This window comes from Paramormyrops kingsleyae, chromosome 3 (assembly GCF_048594095.1).
Source record: "Paramormyrops kingsleyae isolate MSU_618 chromosome 3, PKINGS_0.4, whole genome shotgun sequence".
NCBI lineage: Eukaryota > Metazoa > Chordata > Actinopteri > Osteoglossiformes > Mormyridae > Paramormyrops > Paramormyrops kingsleyae.
The window spans coordinates 27,879,293-27,899,573 of record NC_132799.1 but is presented as its reverse complement, the minus strand read 5'-3'; the positions used below and the strand labels follow the sequence as shown (position 1 = coordinate 27,899,573).

The 20,281-nt window shown below is 44.2% G+C and overlaps 2 protein-coding genes across 4 annotated transcripts in view; one reads left to right on the top strand and one right to left on the bottom strand.

Annotated features, from left to right (window-relative positions):
• The first annotated feature begins 2,621 nt into the window (after positions 1-2,621).
• nt5dc3 (5'-nucleotidase domain containing 3) lies at positions 2,622-16,127 on the top strand. The gene is made up of 14 exons (XM_023812649.2): positions 2,622-3,032; positions 3,517-3,701; positions 4,097-4,171; positions 4,724-4,779; positions 5,079-5,169; positions 5,941-6,078; positions 7,152-7,212; positions 7,382-7,484; positions 8,009-8,110; positions 9,057-9,138; positions 9,512-9,598; positions 11,300-11,440; positions 12,921-12,985; positions 13,935-16,127. The coding sequence occupies exons 1-14, from the start codon at positions 2,717-2,719 to the stop codon at positions 14,185-14,187; spliced, it is 1,755 nt and encodes a 584-aa protein (XP_023668417.1). The 5' UTR covers positions 2,622-2,716; the 3' UTR covers positions 14,188-16,127.
• stab2 (stabilin 2) overlaps positions 15,940-20,281 on the bottom strand; it is a 33,607-nt gene continuing 29,265 nt past the window's right edge. For 2 of the 3 annotated variants that reach the window (XM_023812646.2, XM_023812647.2), the window contains 11 exons: positions 19,721-19,914; positions 19,400-19,541; positions 18,932-19,065; positions 18,644-18,809; positions 18,329-18,435; positions 18,036-18,152; positions 17,767-17,916; positions 17,081-17,194; positions 16,862-16,996; positions 16,612-16,719; positions 15,940-16,481 (listed from right to left, as the gene is read on the bottom strand). In XM_023812646.2, coding sequence (XP_023668414.2) covers positions 16,422-16,481; positions 16,612-16,719; positions 16,862-16,996; positions 17,081-17,194; positions 17,767-17,916; positions 18,036-18,152; positions 18,329-18,435; positions 18,644-18,809; positions 18,932-19,065; positions 19,400-19,541; positions 19,721-19,914 — 1,427 coding nt within the window. In that variant the 3' untranslated portion in view covers positions 15,940-16,421. The remainder of the gene's footprint in view (positions 16,482-16,611; positions 16,720-16,861; positions 16,997-17,080; positions 17,195-17,766; positions 17,917-18,035; positions 18,153-18,328; positions 18,436-18,643; positions 18,810-18,931; positions 19,066-19,399; positions 19,542-19,720; positions 19,915-20,281) is intronic. The other variant, XM_023812648.2, reaches the window with a different exon arrangement.

Below are 20,281 nucleotides of genomic sequence, written 5' to 3'. Positions count from 1 at the left end.
GCTACCACCGACGAAACACACTAAATGTCCAATCAGGGCATACCACGCACAAAAAGTAACCAATCACAGAACGCTCCGCCAGTCAAGTAAACCAATCACCGGTTTCCATGTCCAACTTTATACGTCGAAATCGTGGCCGATTTCAATTGGCTAAAATGATATATAAAATATCTATGGTGGATTTTTTTCTTACGTGAAACTTTTAGTAATGCATATATGTGCGTCGCGTGTTATAAAGCGGGGTACATTTATAATCTCACGTTAGTAAACCTAAACGAAGTATTTTACACAATAATGAAGTGTAAATTTGTGCCAAATTCGCGTACAACTCCCTTTAACCCATTCATTCTGTCGGCACTATCCGCCGGTAACATTTTCATTCGGAAGAACTGCTGTTATTTAGCAACACTCTTTGTGTTTGTCATATCTGCAGTATATATAATTGTAACTGTACTTACACATTCACAGAGTAATGTTTACGATGTTGTGAACTTTTTTACTTTTAAAATTTTTCTTTTTTCAAGAGTGTAGTGAATCCAAAGAGCATTTCATTGGGTCATGTTAGGTTTCACTCTTATCGTGATGCTGTCCATTTGGGGCAACAATGAACGCTGTTTCAGTTGAATTAAGAGAAGTGATCGGTGCATTCAAGACGCGTTTGTGCTCAACAACAAATACAAATCCTTTAGAACCAAAACTAAGCAACACCAAGGTCAGGAAAGTCAAAAGCATGACCACTAATTGCTGTTTTACCCTTCAGCAGTCAATAACAATCAGGAAATTGAAAAAGCATATTTGTGCAACCCCTTTAATTTTTTATCATCAAGATGATTTTTTTAAAATCAATAAGCCTAATGTTTCATTATCAAATATTTCTGCGCATTTATTTTCATTATCCAATCTAAGATAAATTTCATGTGAAATCTTCACGTGTCATTTCAGTGTGGTTAAGGCAATGCTGTTGAATATTTATGGCTCTCCCAACAATCCTAATGTTGGCAAAGAACGTGGTAGTAAATTGCCTAGAGTGTTAAAGTTAAAATTTTGAATTAGTGCACATTCTTTGCTTCAGTTACTTCTTCTAAATAGACGATTGATAAGATATGGTTTCCCCTACTAGAATTTGATCTGTCCATCCATCTTCCTACTGCTTATTCTGGACAGGCTCATGGAAAGTGCCGGGGGAGCTGGACCTTATCCCAGGCATCTCGGGGCACAAGGCAGGGGTACATTTTGGACATGTTGCCGGTCTATTACAAGGTCTGAAAGAGATGACACGTGAAATTTAGTGCACTGTGGCTTCTGGCTGTACAAATTCAAAGTTCATTGAACAAGAGAGACACAATGCACCTTTAAAATAATTGACGTTAATTAACGTCAACACTACTTCTCTATTAACTGTATGGAGATACGATCCTGAATATAATAATGCCAGTTATGATAATATTTATTTTAACCATATTTAATCTATATTATAGTAACTGAATTATTTATTTATAATTTCATTCATCGTCTATAGGCCTAGTGCTTGTCCTGCTCATGGTAGCGGGGAATATTTAACATAAATCTTTTGCATTTTGAAGTAACATGGCGGTAAATTATAATTTTTAAATATAAATCTTTGAGTGTTGGGTTTGTTACTTCAAATCCCAGATATACTCCTCTGGGAACCTGCTAGGTGAACAGACAGCCATATGACCCATCTCTTCTCTCGAGGTCTGTAGCCTACTGTACTGTACTGTCTGTGGGCTGCGTGGCTGTAACAGCAGGTTTTCAGTCTCTGTCAGTCACATGACACTCTCACATGACTCAGGCAATCTTAATTTAGTCCTGCTTTTGCAGTGGAACATTTTGGGGTTGTGTTACAGAAAACGTTATTCACACGTTATACTTAAAGACCAATCTGTTCTCTAGAGGATTCTCTAAAGAATTTATGGTCTAAATGTCGGAGATCTGTTATATTCAGACAAAGAGACTGTATTAACAGCATTAAAGGATGGATAATATGAACTGCACAATGTAGTGTCTTCAGCCTCATAGAATTTTTTTCCTCTGCTAATACGGCTTTGATCTGCATACATACCATATACCGATAGGCTTATATACACTAAAAATCATGGTTATATAGGAAATAATATATTACACATTGATCACATATTGAAGAGACTGACTCAGACTACTTATATTTTGCCACAAATATTGCGTAGCAGAATTTTAATGTTGCATCGACCGATAGCAGGGGGCGCTGTGACTTCGTTGAAACAGACTGATTTAAAACCTTCATGACAAATGGCTAATCTGGGATTTTCTATGCTCCAGGGAGGCAGAGCGGTTCAAGTATTTTTCATGTGAGAATGTCGACACAAAGTTGCCAAGATTTCATATCTAGATTAGGAAACAATTATTAAAAAGTGGTTTACCTTTGATTCGTATACTGCCCTGTACACAAATATTCCAGCGCCACTTGTATATTTGATATAAATGACCGATTACATATTTAAAAGTATGTATTGCACGTTGACGAGGTTGTGTACAGGGGATTCTAGGCAGCAAACTCTTGTTGGTGGGCGTTGATGGCACGGATCCCTCGAGCCTGACAGGCTGTTCTAAATGCAGGAAGTGACGTATTTGGCGTGAGCGAGCCAAGTGATGGGGTTACAGTATATACTCGCTGGGAAGGGGCGAGCCGCGTGCCGTCTCCTGGCCGAGGGGGTGAATGAGATCGCGGTGTAAAGGAGCCATGTCATCCTTAGCTTCGTCCTTTTCGAGCTTCCTCAGAAGCAGGGAGAGCTTACAGAGGCTGGCGACATTTTCTAACGCCTTGCACTCGGGGGGTACCTGGAAGAGGACGCAGCCGCGGCAGCCCGGGACTCGCTCTACGCCTTATGGACTTGCCGCTGTCGGGGGGATCACTTGTCACCGCTGTCCCCAAAATGCCGAAGCCCTTATAAGCACCAGTGCTTCTGTCATGGGCCAAGACGTGACCGGCTGGCTCTGGTCCATTTATGATGAGACTAAGAAAAAGACTGAAGGTAAGTCAATGCTGCGTGTTTTCGTTCAATGGAGCGACTCGGAATGATCAACATGCGCGGAGGTTAACTGTTTCAGTCGCTTAGAAATAAAACGAGATGTATTCGTACTTCATTTTAATCTATATTAAAACAGATCTACTATATCAGTGTCGATATATTTGATCAAGCGGTAGCTACTAGATCGCAGTCATCTTTATCCCTAAACACCTATGTAATGCCGATTGACAGGTGGCATGTCATTTTGCGGAAGGGACAGATCGTGATGTTTCTCAGGGGCACGATGTTTTAAAAGAACACCCCTCCCCTCAATTTCCTCAGAAGATTATTTTTCCGGTTGGGATGACTGGATTTAGAAGCGATGTCTATGTTTATGCACTTATAGAGTCAGTACTGTGCAATGGAGATACCCGAAATATGGAAATTAGCCTCCCTGTGCATCTATAAGTGACACAAAATATATAAACGCAAAATGATTCTCCCGCAGATCTAATTCCTGTGATTTTGAGCAACGCTGTCAATCCCGACACGATCTTCGCCAACAATGAGATGAGTCTCCAGGACATAGAGATCTACGGCTTTGACTACGACTACACGCTGGCGTTTTACTCCAGCCGCCTGCACACGCTCATATTCAGCATCGCCCGGGACATCCTCGTCCAGGAGCACAGGGTGACCCCCTCTCAGTGCTTGTGTGTTTTGTTTCCCTCACAGCCGGCCAGGGTCGGAGGGGGCTCGTCAGACAAATAATCATCGGCAGAAATGATATAATGACAACTTATAGCTATGCAGTTGCTTAAATATTTTTCCACGTTTATTTTTCTGTGTGAGTTCGCTTCTGACAGTGGATGCACATCGCCTTAGAGGGTGCCTGGAGGCAGAATAGCCATATCGTATGCTGTAACAATACAGAGGAGTATTACATAAGATTAAATCTACCCCTATGAAAACAATACGTGTCATTTAAATAAAAGTGCCGCCATATTGTAAACAGCAGAGTCAAATGACCATTGGACCGTGTTGGTTTTGAGGGCTTTGTTTCAATTTTGTTTTTCTTCTCGTTGTAGTACCCAGAGGGCCTGAAGGAATATGACTATATTCCAGAGTTTGTGATCCGCGGTCTGCATTATGACGTTCAGAAGGTGGGTGTGTCTTTCTCCAGCCTGTCCTTTTCTCCCATAAGGGCTCATTAAGATGATACACTTAAACCTGTCTGTGAGCACCTTGTGTAAATACACCCCTTGGGATTATGGGGAGTGGCTTTCGACATGTAAAAGGATGGATGGAAAATAATTTTGTCCTGATGTTAAAAGCATTCCATAATGGCTTCACACAGTGCTGGTTATTTTAGAGAACACATTCACTGGGGTGGTGAGGTCATCTGTCTCTAATTGTTGCTAAGTGTTGTCCTTTTCAGGCAGAACCTGTTATGTAACCTTCTATCATGTCTTCATTCCTTGATTTAGAGCACAAATGCGTAACATTCTTAAATCCTGGATCATTCTCCTTTGTAGAGGATTCTACAAAGAGACTATTATTACAATGATTTTTAACCAGCCACTTCCTATTGTATATGCATCTTACATATTAAAAGCAGGATGTCATGTCTCACTGCCAAAGTGCATCAGTGATTGCACATACTAAACAATTTTGACAGACTGTAGAACATCTATCTCCTGAACTGTCTTCTCTAGGCCTTACTGATGAAGATTGATGCATTCCACTACATCCAGTTAGGAACAGTATACAGGTATGGGACTGATTATTCACGTTTGTTAGGAACTGTTTTCAGCAATTAACAGGATTTAATCAGGAATCCCATGCAGGTTCATGCAGAACAAAGTACATGTGCTCTTTGCTTATCTGTTTTGTTTGGCCTGTAAAGCGCGGGATATATGGGAAATAATTTAGCATTCATCCTATCCAGAGTGTACCCCCTCGACTTGTCCTGCATGAGGTAGGCTCCAGTCTCCCAACAACGCTGACCAGGATAAGTGGAGTAAGACTTACACAAAGGTTGCTAACAGTGTGCTGACTTCCTCTCCTCAGGGGTCTGCACCCAGTACCAGACAAGGAGGTCATCGCCATGTATGAAGGATCACACGTGCCCTTAGAAATCATGAGTGACTTCTATGGCAAGGTTAGGATGCACTTACCCTTACCCCATAGATCCCCTCAGTTGATCTCCAGCACTGGGGATCTACTCTTGCTCCGCAGATCTAAGACTGCACAGGTTTCAGGGATCTCTTTGAGATGGAAGCATACCTCTATCCCTCACTGGGCCTCAATGGTTGAACAGACATCCATTTGTTACTGCTCCTCAAATGAAGGGACAGACATCTAAATTTGTGAATAGCTTTTGAAGGAGGTTCTGTTTTTCACCAGACCTTCCACAGACCTGCCTCAGAAATCAGCTTCCACTTTGGGATGAGCTGTCTGCTATTTCCATTACTGCCGAGTTTGGTATGCAGAGTCAGTCAGCCTGAAGCTTAATATTTAAAAGACGATAAATTGTCATGCTCTAAGACTGGCCTTGTGGTGTCACGTTTGAGCAGCGTGCTCTGCTTTAAATCATTAACATTAAATTACCTTTAATGGAAGCATGATTTGCCTTTGATAATCATGAGTGGTCATCTGGCAGTCGTAGCAGCTTTTTAAGGCGTTGACGTGCAGCCACATATAAGACCTACACTTCTAATCTCCGACGACTCTCGGGAATGTTGTTTATGTCTGTCTAGGTGTGTTGGGTTGTGCCAGATTCGGGCGGATCTGTTATGTATTGATGTCTTATGAAGCCAGCTTGTAGGTCCTTATCAGTTTGGAAGAAACTCCAAGGGTTTCTCCATGAAGTAGGTCGGCCCGGGTTTGTTGTGCGGCCAGGCCACCGTGAACATCCCCTCCTCCCGTACAGAGCTCCCATGGCCACACCATGAAGCAGTTTATGGACATCTTCTCCCTACCCGAGATGACCCTGCTGTCCTGCGTCAACGACTACTTTATGAAGCACAACATCGACTACGAGCCGGTGCACCTCTACAAGGATGTGAAGGTGAGAGCCCTCCCCCAGAGTCGTCTGCCCTCGGGGGGGGGGGGGGTGGGCGGCTAGAAGGTCAGGAGTGAGGTTTAGAAGGGGAAAACAAATATGCTCCTCTAGAGGAGAGGGTCATGACAAGTGGGTCATGAAATCACTTGCAGTGGTTTGAGGGTATATGGTTTAAAAATAAATAAATAAAAAATACAGAAAGATTTCTGCCCCCCCAACCCCCGCCGCCAAATGAGGCTCTTGCAGCAAAACCATAAACAAGGGACAGTTACCTATCTGGTACAGGTTTAGGCTTAACGCACTTTTACAAGATAGTCCTTGTGCTGTGAGGCATTTACCCATATACAATAAGATGTTAATCAGCCTGTGGGACCTGCCACCACCTATTGGTCTTTCGGACCCCGTGCTGTTCCACCAGTGAACATTTGTACCACCTCCTGGCTTGAGAGACCTCTGCTGGATCCACCCCCCCCCCCCCCCCCGCCTTGGCATCTGGCCATTTTGATCGTATCTGAGAAAAAAAACTGAAATAGCTATTATGTTTGTGATAACTAGATATACGTTCATCCTACAACTGCTCTGCAAATTTCGTTATGCAAGAAACATTTAATGACAATAAAGCAATTTTACCCCGATGTCACACAACCCCGCGGATGGATCACAGGCAGCTTCAGCATTCGCCTGATGCTGGTATTTTGGCTTTTGTTCCTCAGGGAAAAGAGCAGATGACTTTTCCTTCTCAGAAAGCGAATTCCCCAGAAAGTGGGCTTAAAACTTCATTTAATCACTAAAATACTCTATCACTGAAGTCGAGTCTTTTAGGAAATAAAACCTGCCCCATTCCGAGGTCTCCCCGCTGGCCCTCTTTGAAAATGGTTGCTAAGATTTTAGAGGGGAGACAATAAGAAAGAAAATCTGAATGCCAATTCAAAAGGGAAATGCTAATGTGCAGTGTGAACTGGAGTTTAAATCAGGAGCTTTTTTTTACCTCCAGAAAACACTTGTGTAGACTGCACAGGGCTATCTTGCTGTGCCTGGACCTGCCTGGGGAGTAACCTTGGTCTCCCTGTTGCCCACAGGAAGCGATCGGAGACGTCCACGTCAAGGGGATCCTATACCGTGCCGTGGAGGCTGACATCGGTGATTATTCTGGGGACTGGAGGGGAGTGAGGTGCTGGGTGAGATGTGTTTGGGATAAAGCGGCGCTTGGGAATGAACGAGGACATACGCAAAGATGGCAGCGTCCGTGTGCCTACTGCCCTGTGGCCAGAGTGTGTGAAACGCAGTCTCTCCTCGACCACCCCCACAGAGAAGTACATCTGCTATGGGGAGCAGACTCACGCAGTGCTGAGGAAGCTCTCGGAGAACGGCAAGAAGATGTTCCTCATCACCAACAGCCCCTTCGACTTTGTGTGAGCCTGAAGGGGGGGAGCAAACACGTGCACGCACGCACACGTCGATAGGTTTGGAAAGGATGACCACACAGATACACGCAACCACTTTGCCATGCAGTTCATGAACAAAGAAAGAGACTCAGCATGATTAAGTGGTTTAGGAGTCACAGTCATGTAGACGCGCGCGCACACACACACACACACACACACACACACACAGCCATATCACCCTCACAGACATACAGATACATACATATATACACACACACATACATCAATGAGTGATTCTGCCACAGACAGACACCAAAGCACCTAACGCAATGTTAAAAATGCAACACATAATGGTGACTTAAGAATAAACACGACAGCAATCCCTGTCAACCCCTTGAAAGGAAACATCTCCACTGTAAATTCTGTCCCTGCAAAGTCGGCAGACCAGCCGTGGGAGTCAGTGTAACATAACCTTCAGGACAAGGTATCCATCATAGCAACACCGTCGCTGGGGCCTTCAGTCAGCGTTGCTTTGATTTGTGTTTCCATAGTGACCGTGGAATGAATTACATCGTTGGGAAGGACTGGCGGGACCTCTTCGACGTCGTCATAGTGCAGGCCGACAAGCCTGGTTTCTTCAATGACAGGAGGAAGTGAGCCTGTGTGTGTGTCTGTGTGCCTGTTCCCAATGCTCTCGTACCCTCAGCTTTACCCTTCTAAGGGCTCAACCTGTTCTACAATTTAACGAAATACCCAACATGGGCCAGAATTGGTGTACAGTGGTTCATGCTGTTGCCTCCCATGTCTCGGACCAGAGTTCGTGTCTCTGCCCTCGCTCTGTGTGTGTGGTTTCCACCCCCCACACACAGTCCAAAAACATGCTAAGGGTGATTCCCATTCCAAATGAAATGCACATAAAGTATGTACGCATCTGTGCTGTTATGCGAAGAAATTGCTGCTCGTATCGCTTTATACGGCAAATACGTACTTGCACTCCAATTCCACAAGGGGGTGTGAAGCTAGTGTGACAGCACTGACAGCTCAGTTCATCCAAAGCCAATGGCACCGATCCCCACCCAGCTCTACACCTCACTATGGGTCTAACTGGGAGGGAGCAGTAAGCTACAGTTAGAATTAGAGTCCCTATAAACTAGACTAAGCAAGTGTGAGCCTGAATCTCACAAATCTGTAAGAGAACGCTCTGCAGCATGCAGTAGTTCTTTCTACTCTAGGTACTAATAGACATCCTGCTCCTTGAGATTGAAGCAGGTGAGGAGGGTTGTAGGAGACCAGTAGATCTCTAAGGTATTGTGGTACAAGGCCATTCAGTGCTTTATAAGTTAATAGCAGTATTTCGTAGTCAATCCAAGACTTAATTGGAAGACAGTGAAGACAGCATAGAACAGGGCTAATATGATCACGTTTTTGTGAGAATTCTGGCTGTTGCATTTTGCTTATTTACTGCTCCATCAGAATACATTTTGAATGTAGTTCCCCCTCTGGAACAGCTCACTGAATTTTATCTGTGATGGGGATGCTGCCAACTAGTTCAAAGACTAGAAAAAAAAAATTGCTTCTGTTTTTCTCGCTTGGGCGCAGGCCGTTCAGGCGTGTCACCAATAAAGGCGTCTTGCTGTGGGACAGAATTCACAAGCTGGAAAAGGGAAAGATTTACAAACAGGTAGGGGCACAGCCTCCAGTAAACAACACGTCCCAAAGAAAGTGATGATCTTTCATGGAACTACTTGTTGCAATGGCTGCGGAGGCACCATGACATGCAGGCTGGCTGTGGTCTGTACCTCATCGGTTCATGGGTCCACATTTAACCCTTTTTAACCCTGTTTTATTTACGATTTGTAGGGGATCAGTGTGTAATAGTATGAAGCTGTATTGACGTGTATTAGTGATGGACAAAATGACGCCTCATGAACCATTTGCTGTATTTTTTGACCCCACTAGATGGCGCTCTTGGTTTGCTTTGTCACCTTTTTTGAACAGAGGGCACCATCTAGTAAAGGTCTCCCTTGCCCTCCCGTTGGCTCATCTCATTTCAGGGCAACCTGTATGAGTTCCTTCGGCTCACTGGCTGGAGGGGGTCCAAGGTGCTGTATTTCGGAGACCACATCTACAGCGACCTGGCAGTAAGTGGCACCATGGCCATGCACGGAGAACCCGTCTACACCCCATGACCCTTAGTCAGAACAAACACCCCCAACATCCAGTCCTGGTCCTGCCATCCAGGGGATTGCGATCACTGCTCACATGTTTATGTGCTAACCTGATAAGCGGTTATAAGTAAGAACATGTATTTATGGACTTCATTTCAAGATGACAAGTGTACACCAAAGCCAATGTGGGAATGGAGCAGCATAAAATACACACAGGTATAGAAGGTCTGAGTTAGAGCAACAGGAATAAAGTGATACAGAATGAAATAAAGTAAAAAAACAAAATGCAATAAAACAACCGACTATCCAAGAGATACAGTATCTCATCCAGGGCTGAATACCTATCTATAACAGTATGTCTTAAGAGCAGATTTAAAGGCAGCGATTGGTGTGGCTTGTTTACCATAGAGAGGCAAATTGTTTCGCAATCTGGGAGCAACAACCGAGAAATTACCATCACCCTTCAGTTTTAGTTGAGACCTTGGAACATCTAAAAGAAGCTGTATGTTACATCTCAATGATCTTGAATCCATATGAGTTTTGATTAGATCTGATAAGATGGGGCCAGACCATGAAAACAGAAAGTAAAACTTTAAACTGATCTCTGTAGTGGACAGGCAGTCAGTGAAGAGAAGCTAGAATTTGAGTGACATGATCGCTTTCCTTAGTACCAGTAAGAAATCAAGCGGGATGATAAGAGGATTAGATTTCCCCACATGGGTCTGCCCTGACTTTGAAGATGCTGAGGGGTTCTTGCTTGCTTTTTGAATAAAGACTGGAAACAATGACTGGGCAAACAGAAGGTATGGAACAGGAAGTGTAGCAATCCTGTGTGTGGGGTGGTTGCTTGGCAACATGGTATGGAGGAAGTATGTACTACAACTTTTCTTCTTGTATTAATGAAACAGTTTGGTAAAGTGCTGCACACTCTCCTCATCAACTGTGGGGGGTGCTACTGACCTGCCAGACTTTCAGTTACAAACCCAATCCTTCTGTTCTTCCTCTTTACCTTGGTCATCAATCGCACTACATTCTCTGTCCAAGATGAGGGCACATAAACAAACCATCAGTTAACGCTAAAGCATTTCACTGCAGGCTCTCTGTTACCTCTGCTGGTTCTAGGCTGGGCACCAAGCCCTCTAAACATTTATTTTATCTGCCGGTCATTACTGTTCTAGATAGTGTTACTTCCACTTCAGCATGCTGTTGGCTAGACTGTGGCTTAGGCATCGTCTGCTGGGAGTTTAAGTACCTGCCTCCTTGTTTAATTAAAATGCTGCAGGAACGAATTTAGAGAGGACCTTGGTCCGGCACTTGAGGTCTGTTTGAATCCTCCTCTACAGTTTGCGCTAATGTTTAGAAATATCCTCACCTTTGCTGTGGAGTGTAGCACTGAATTACGGACACTGCAAGGCTGACTACATTATTTATAACTGATGTTTCCCAGAATGCTTTTTGTTAGGAAAGCACGATTACACTTTCTGCACTGGCCAGATTATTGTAATTCACAACTGCACCTGGTATTAAAAGTAGCTCGATTCTGAAGCTAGCGGTCTGCTCTCTTGAAGTTGATGTCATGGCTTGCGTTAGTATTTGACAGCAAGAAGACTGGTAGTCTGAGGTGCCTCTGGCTGTCCGTCTGATTTTAAAAGTCACATGTCTCTCTGTGCCCAGGATCTGACCCTGAAGCATGGCTGGAGAACAGGGGCCATCATCCCAGAGCTGAGGAAGGAGATCAAGATCATGAACACTGAGGAGTACGTTCACACCATGACCTGGCTGCAGGGCCTCACTGGTCTGGTGGAACGCATGCAGGTTAGGCCACCAGAGGGCGCTGGACGAATGAGCAGTGTCAAGTACGACTTTGATTATGGATGTGTCCATTTCTTGAGGGCTAATACTTTTCTGGATGTCTTTGATTCCCGACAGAAACACATTGCACCATAATTTTGTTCAAAGGCCCAGTTACACGATCAAGGACTCCAGTAGCACCGGTCCTATATGTCTGTGGTTACTAATCCATGAAATCTGTCAACATGACTCGGAGCTTTAAGATCAGGGCTCTACGCCAACTTTTTTTTCATGGAGCAATTGTGTTCCTAAGTTAAAAAAATTTAGGAGCAAAAATTTGGGAAGACAGTTCTGTTTTTTAGACACTCAATCATAATACAATTTCACATACAAGCTAGTGGAACGGAAAGGTTAAGCATGACAGAGAACTGCCAATAATTAAAAAGAAATACAAAAATCTAGTTTATGTTAAATATTTCACATTACAATTCATAGTGAAATTAAGTGCAAATGGCTTGGCCAAACTTTGTACGTGTAGTATGTGTAATCGATTTATCTGCGTTGTTTGAATTTTATGTTGAACACAAATAACCAAGTTCAGAATAGATTTTGTGTAATTGTACACATTAAACAAAAATAACCCGTTTACATATATAGTAGAAAATTAAAAAGTAAATTATATTCGCTAAATCAGCATATATGCTGCCTTCATGCAAGGTGCACGGTAAAAGGCACAACCGCCAGGTAACTGGAACCGTCTGTTTCCCAGACCAATGAACATCAAACTCTTTTAACCTACTTTAACCTGCCAGCAAGACGCACTTCGGCGAATGCGGCCCTTTTGTTTATGCTAATGTGCCATTAGTGTTAATATTAGTGTTATTACAGCAGCGAATCTAACGCCCTAAACCGCCAAGCCGCGATTCCTAACAGAATGGCGGCTCTGTCGTGAAATCGTGAAGCTGCAAAGTTTTCAAACGCAGTATTTTATAAAATGTTGGATAAATAGACGTGATTTATTTATGAGTTTAAGTGTATAAAGTAATGTTATTTTTATACAAATCAACTCAGGTGAAACAAACAAACGTACGTTTTCAGGGCTGCTAATTTTCACGCATCTGGCGTGGCTCTCACGGCATTATAAACCTAAAACTACAGACTATAAAATACCGTAATAATAATTTTAGGTCACTTTTTTCCACGTTCGCATGCCGACATTTTTACTCGCATAGGCGAGTGAATTGGGCGCACTGCAGAGCCCTTAAGATCATCCCGAGTTGGGTGGAAATTGTATGATCGGGACAGACACCTGATGCTGAACACATTGTAGCTGCAGCCAGTGAAGGAATAGAGCTGCATACCACTTATTTCCAAAGGAACAGCTATATTTTCTCACTCTGGGTCTACCTTAACTACAATCAGAGAAGCTCCAATTCAGCATTTCCTTAGCAGACGTCACAGCTGTAAACACAGGATTCTGCTATTCATGTTCTCTCACCTGCAGGTACACAGAGACCCAGCCTCCCAAGCTGTCGTGCAGGAATGGATCAAGGAGAGAGAAAGCATTAGGTATTGCAAAGCATGCTGGGAGAAATGCTGCTTGGCGCGCTGCCGGGAATTCTGGGAAAAAGGATAACTGGGGTTGTAGTGGCGCGCTCCTGGGCTGATAATAGTTTGCAAAGGACATTGGTAACATGATAAGAGATTACCTTCTCACAACAAACGTTTCAAAAGTCTTAAAAAGACCAGAGTGATTAACCCAGTGGTCACCAGCCTTTTTAGGCATAAGATCACATTTTGAAATGAAAAGCAAAGATCTATTACTAGGACATTGGCTTATTCCCACCTATGCCATTAGTTACAAGTACAGGAATGTATAATTTGTAAAGTTGCTTTAAATGTCATTGCAATGCCTGTGGCTGTGCTCTACAGTGGAGTGTAGCTTGAGACGTCAGTCTAAATGCAGTCAGCCAGACGATAACCGGCCAGCTAGGCTTGGGGGGTATTACGGTAATACTGTGTATCATGGTATTTTTGGGCAAATTTTATTGGGACGTACCAGAATAGTGCTACTTTTTAAAATAATGTCAAAATACCACATACTCTGGTGTAATGTCTGGCCAGGAAGACAGTATTGAAACTTAGATGTCACCCCATGTTGGGTTATCAGCATTAGAATTTGCATGGTTTTCGGATGTTAGGGAGCTGCTGTCAGTTTGTGGGAGACTCCGGGACCTTCTGGGAGAGGTACGATGTCTGCTTTGTTTTTCAGTGTCAAACAAAGTCCAGGAAAAAATATATTAATGCAACTGCTGTGTGCTAATAAAGTTAGCTAGTTACCCCACGATGCAGAGTGGAACATGCTAATTGGTGTAGCAGCCTGAAGGAGGCGGTCTGATTGTCATGATCGACTAGGAATGTCTGAAAGATGGGAGATCGACTGGTTGGCGACCACTGCATTGACCAAATTGCGGCTCAAAATGAATTAATGAACACAGAAAACTGTTTTTTATGCTAGATCACAGACGAAGGATATCTTCAACTCCCAGTTCGGCAGCCTCTTCCGGACCTACCACAACCCCACATACTTTTCCCGGCGCCTCTCCCGCTTCGCCGACATATACATGGCCTCGCTGAGCTGTCTCCTCAACTACGACCTACACCACACCTTCTTCCCCCGCCGTAACCCGCTGCAGCACGAGTCCCCCTTCTGGCCAGAGCTGGGCGGTGCAGGTACTGTGGATGTCCCTGTCCACTCCAGAAGGTCTTAGGGAAGTCGCCACCACAATGACCCACCCCCCCACAACTGGACATCTCCACTATTTGGCATTGTGAATAGCTGCAGTCAGACAATCTTTCATTCAGTTATCGGAGCTGTGTTGTCGGGGTCTCTTAGACATGCGTGCTCTCTGTTTTTCTGCTCCAGTGAAAGTTTTGCTTGTTCTTTTCAGCCAATGGACATGAACTTCCAATGAATGGGGAAAGATGTTAAAACGTTAATGGTAATTAATTAGCTAATTAATTAATTAGCATAAGTTTGTACATTTCTGGCCAAATCCTGTTCAAGCATCGAAGGCAAATTAAGGCAGTCATCGTACCCAAGACGGACTGAATTTCACATATCTAACCAACATCATTATCCTTTGACGCATCTCATTCTGTGTTACATCTCGTCAAAGATTTAAGTCTAAGAGTACTTGCTGACAGCTTGAAAAAAGTGATATTGTGTTGTGGCCACTGGATGTCAGAGCCAAAAATAACTATTGGACTGTAAGTTTGTACAAGGGTCAGTACTGGGAATTCTCATTGGGATGCCTTATTTTTTTTAGAATACTTATATTTTTAGAAATACCTGAGTATTACAATACCCCTTTGTTTATAGGGTATAGTGACTGTTTCCAAATGATAAAGTATTCTATATATTCTATAAAGTATATTAGTTATATAGTATTGTGGTGAGACATTTGTCAACCTCCTGCTGATCTCTGATGAAGATGATGGTGATGATGATGATGATACGTATTGGTCTACTAGAGAAAGGCCCTCCCTTTTCTCTGGATGATGGACTGGGCCATCAGAATGCTGTTTTTCTGGAGAAAACGTCACTGGTTACTGTACTTTGAATGTCCAGCATTTAGGCTGCAGAGTTCCCGGTTTTAAGGTTTTTAAGACAGCTTTTTAAAAGCTTTTTAAAATTTTATTCAGGTATCTGAGCAATAAATGAGCAATAAATTAGAAACGTACATAATTACGGCTGGCTGCCCCACATCATAATAACGTTTTCTCACAATTCCCACCGTTCTGCAGGTGAAATGCCGGTACACTGTACTTTGAGGCCTGGATTTTAATTAGTACTTCAGTCGAAGCTTTCCAGGTTCTTTCGGATTTCTGACGGGGATTGTGGAACACCTGGTTAGAATTCCTGGTTACGTAGCTGAACATTTACCGCCAGTGTTTCTCCACACATACTCTAAGTATTTATCTTTAAAATTCCCATTCCCTGGTGATGAATTCCGATTAACGACACCCAAGCCTGGAGCACGCAGCAGTGGTGCAGTGTGTTTGTTTTTAATCATGAGGGAACATCCAGGGATCTCGGCCTGTTGCCTGGTGTGTGCAGCTCTGCTATACCTTCTGCTATACCTTTGGCGGTCTTTGCGGTTCAGGCCTTTGTAGGACTGAGACTGGCCCTTCCTCCTGATGTATCTCAGGGACAAACTAGCCTGTGTATATTCTGCATTGGCAGCTCTTGAATGACCAAGCAATACTGCTGTGTTTTCAATTGGGGGTGGGGGTGACGTCAATGATGCACACTGACCCACCAGCGACAGGCAAGACAGGCATCACGTTTTTGTCTAGCAACCTGTACATTTCTATATATATATATACACTGACAGACTATGAAAAACAAATTGGAACGTGGTTACACCTGACAGAATATCTTAAAATATACACAAGAAAATCGACAGCTGCACTTGTATACTTCCTGGTTGTGTGTGTTTTTGTATAGATTACAAATCCAGTAGAGAAATGGTATATACATTTATTTTGCCAGGTGGGAAATTTGCTTTCATTGCTTCCATTTACTGTATTCACAATCATGTACAACACGTACTTTTTAATATTGTGATATTTATTCATTCTCATATTTTCTGATTTTATGCCCCCAAATTGTATCAATTAAATCGTAATATTTCTTGTAAACGAACAAGCTTTTGTGAATCATTAAAAACAATCTGCTAAATACTGGCACCATTTACTAAAGAGCACAAAAACAGACCTTTTCATTGGTAAAACGTGACCATCTTGTGCTTCCGATTAACTTTGATCTGCATTTCCATTGCTCATTAGTTTTGAAAATCAGCTTTTTCCCATATAATTTTTACCTCTGCAAGAAGGACAGCAATTCTGCCCCCTGTTGGTTCAGACAAGTACATGAGGTTCCTCTTGTGCGTGGATGTTGGACTCATTCTTTGGGGAAGGTCATGGCTTCAAACTGAAACTCTCAGCTGTGTTGGATCAGGTCATATGGGCCGCTATCCACTACTTGATGTTTATCTTCGTCCTACAACAGGGTTGAATGTGGAAAGACGGGAATGCTAAGTATCTGGAGGCTTAGGACACCTTGTTGGAGGATGGAGTCTCCGGCAGCATAAAGACACAAGGAGGTGTGACAGAGAAGCGGAGGTACCTACAGGGGCTGCTGGGATTCTGAGGCCAGCATGACTGGAGGCCGACTCGTACACAGGGTTGGAGATGCTGGGAATCGGGGCCACCATTGTGGTGTCCTCTTCTTCACCCTCCTGAAAAAAAGTGATGAAATTTGAAAGATATTCCCCTTTCCAAGACAACATGGGGTGGAGAGGACCTCACACCAGCAGAGAGAGAGTGTGGCAATGTCGGTGTCGGCCATCTTGATTATATAGACTCTGCCCATGTCCTCACCTTGAAGTAGTGGAATTGGAAAGGCTTGACCTGCTGGGTGTAGAAGCGGTACCCGATGAACCCAAGCAGCGCCGTCAGCAGCACCATGACCAGCACCCCAACGCCGATGCCAGCTTGGTGTCCCACGTGGAGCTGCTGGTTGCCAAATCAGGGATGCTTCTAAGCTCTCGTACCATGTGACTGGGGCTGAATGGCAAACAGACAGAGGGCTTTTCTTACCTGTGTCTGCAGGGGTGGGGCACGCAGAGGCCCTTGGAGGACATGGATGATCCCATTGGACGCCGGGATGTCCCAGTCGCTGATAAATCGGTCGTTAATATAGCGCATGTTAGTCTGAAAAGAGGGGATACAATCACTGTTTCAATGTGCTGTTGATATGGTCGTCTTTTCACATTTTGCTTTGAGAGGTAAATGTCTAGAGAAAACCAAACTATCTAGGCTACAATATGGGTTACAGAAGTAGCTTTTTAGTGTTATGTTTTACATAGAAGTCAAGCGAAATCTAGGTTTATTAACATTCTCCAAACTAACCAACTAGCCTAGAGGTCTAACCATCTTTAAAATTCTCCTGCAAGATGCTGCGTTTAAAAGAACACAATGTCAACATAGGCCCTGTGATGGCATCCCATCCATGCTGTCCTCTTCTTTGCGCCTTGTGCCCTGTGCTTCCTGAGATAGTCTTGAAGCTTAACGTGACCTGGACTGGATAAGTAGTTATATATGGATGGATGGATGGATGGTTGGCTGTCTATATTGTGGTGTTGAAAGCAGTCTCAGCTGAATTGACTTCAGAGTCGCTAACTTGATGGTTTTTCCTGATCGACATGAATGTGATATTGGTAAAACACCATGACTGTCCTGTCACACTGACTTCTCCTTTACAGAAACTAACCAACATCTCATACCAGTACGTTGGGGTTTGTGAAGTTGGCAATGCCCAGGACCCTGAGGCTTGGACCCAGCTTGGTCCTGATCTGGCTGCCATTGGTCAGGTCCTGGAAGTAGAGAGCGGTGCCATCCGAGAGGTGGTATTCTATGTCCCGGGCTGACAGTGTCTGGCCCGAACAGCGCAGAAGAAGAGAGGGTAGCTGTGAATCTCACGACTCGCCGAACGGCGTCATTACTTTGGCATTTCAGTTGGCGAGTGTCATTTTGTATGTGCGTGATCTCGAACCTGGTTCTCTAGGCCGTCATTTTCGGGTACGAACAAAGTGGACTGAATTGTCAAGTTGTTGAGATGCATAATAAATTCCTTCCCCAGTTCGGAGTTTCTCGAATAGTTCAGGATTTGCTGAAAGGAAAGGACCCAAAGGTTATCGTCAAAACAGCAGTGCATCTGGACCATTTGTGGGATAAAACTATTTGTACAAAACAATCTCAGAGTGCCATGTAAGTGTACTGAAGTCTGAGATTGAGTTGCGCACATAAAAGACTTTGGGGATGGAGGAATTGGATGGGGAAACTCACGGTCAAGAAGATGGAGAAAAGTGGTTCCGCTTTCAGCACCTGCAAGAGGTTTCCACTACAGGAGTAGCCGTCACCGATGTAGCCTGGTTTGCAGGCACAGCTGACGTCTGGGGAGAATATAAGTGCATGATAACAGGCCACCAGTGACTATGAATGCTCTGTGGTTCTGGGGAACTACAGCATCCTCCTTGTGTCCGAGATCCCTCAACGTTCTCCACAGGAGTATCCATCTGAGTTATTAGCATCCTAGTCGCTAACAACCTTTTAACAGCATGACAAATGTGACTGAAAAGGAGGCTTTAAGGTTGTTCTTACCCTTCATTCGGTAACAAAACACATCCCAGGTTTCAGTCAAGTTGATCCGAGTGCCGTAGTCCACAATCCCCACATGGCCGAATCCGCACTTCAGGTTGGGGAACGAGGTGGGGTAGGCCACACGGGCCTTGTCTAGCCAGCTGGCCGAACAAAGGTTGAAGCCGGCCTGAGGGAGACACAGACAGATCCTTGCTGTTCTACTCTGGGGCTTGCAGATGCCTTTAGCTTAGCATCTGTTGAGGGACTTAAATGGGAATCACAATCTGGTTAATGTTGAGTAGGCCTCACCTCCTGTGCATATGAGAGCTGGCTGTATGTAGCGATGGTGGCCCCGTCTTCTTTGCAGAGGGCCTGGGCCTCTTGGTACGTCAGCTTGTACCGCCCTTTGGTAGAACACAGGTGGAACACGCCCACCATCTTGTCTGGAGGCAGCAGGAAGTGAACTCACTATTATCTTGGCCAGTGACTGGATAATTAGGGTTTGTTAGGCAAGACCATAAGCATCAGAGCACCCTATGTTTACATCTGCAGCAGAAATAAACAGATCTGAGCAAAATGATTAACCTGGTAGATAAAAAGGCAGCTTCCCATTTAGTGGTAGCTGTTGTGAATTAGGATTCATTATCAAACCATTTCAGAGACAGGTGCCTCTTTCCCTAGTAGAAAATCTAATATGGGAGAGAATGATGGAGGCCTGGCCTGTGACTGCCTTCCCTACATGCACTGCAGGTCGGGGAGCGGGCAAGCAGAGCTCACCCTCAAAGTGCAGGTCGGTGCACACTGCATCCATGTGGCACTGTCCATTGTCCAGGGCACAGCGGTTGATTGGTAGCTCTCTGACCTCACAGTCAACTCCATCTCCAATGTAGCCACTCTTACACTCACACTTCCTCTTTCCCTGTAAGATGCGCAAATGTGAATCGCGTCGTTTTTGTCGCCCCCTTCTGTCCCAAAAAGATACAGCATGATGCTGACCAGCAAAGAAGTCTGCTTAGTTTAAAGAGCATCCAGTTAGGTTTCAGACATGGTCCTTCGTACCAGAGGAATAAAACCGGGGTGAGAACGGGTTGCTTTTACCGGGTCGGTCATGGTGCAGGTAGCATGCTCATGACAGCCGCCCCCGTCATCGTTGGCGCACAGGTTGATGGGGGTGCAGACAAAACCGTCGCCTTGGTGACCCCTGGGGCAGGTGCAGGTCACCTTCACGCCCTTCTGAGCACACATAGCACCCCTGGCGCACCCTCCATTCTGCTGTTTACAGAGGTCAATCACTGCCGTAAAAAGGACACAAGAGTATTTTCAAAGGAAAGTTTTAGTATTAATGTAGTTAAGTCTGGAATGTAGTTTTATGTGTTTTGGCAGCATTAATCAGTAAAACTCAGTGGGGAAAATAATAAGCTGAGATACTAAATCCAAGGGGTTCTCTTGCTGGCTCGTGGCTTCTCTAACGCCAGAAAAGTTTTTCGGTTCTTCCAGTTGCACTCCTGAGGGATCCCTAAAGTGCCCCTAAAGTCTCCTTTAAGCACGTCTGAGGTACCCACGAAGTAGCACTGAAGTCTCCTTGAAACACTCGTGAAGGGATGTTGAGGTACTATCAAAGTCTCATTGAAATTCCCTTGAAGGGCCCTTGATAGTACC

Excerpts from the sequence above, each read along its gene's own strand:
- nt5dc3 (XM_023812649.2), top strand. The coding sequence starts at position 2,717 with ATGAGATCGCGGTGTAAAGGAGCCATGTCATCCTTAGCTTCGTCCTTT. Across the intron at positions 3,033-3,516 it reads GACTAAGAAAAAGACTGAAG|ATCTAATTCCTGTGATTTTG; the intron begins GTAAGTCAATGC and ends ATTCTCCCGCAG. Across the intron at positions 4,780-5,078 it reads CAGTTAGGAACAGTATACAG|GGGTCTGCACCCAGTACCAG; the intron begins GTATGGGACTGA and ends TCCTCTCCTCAG.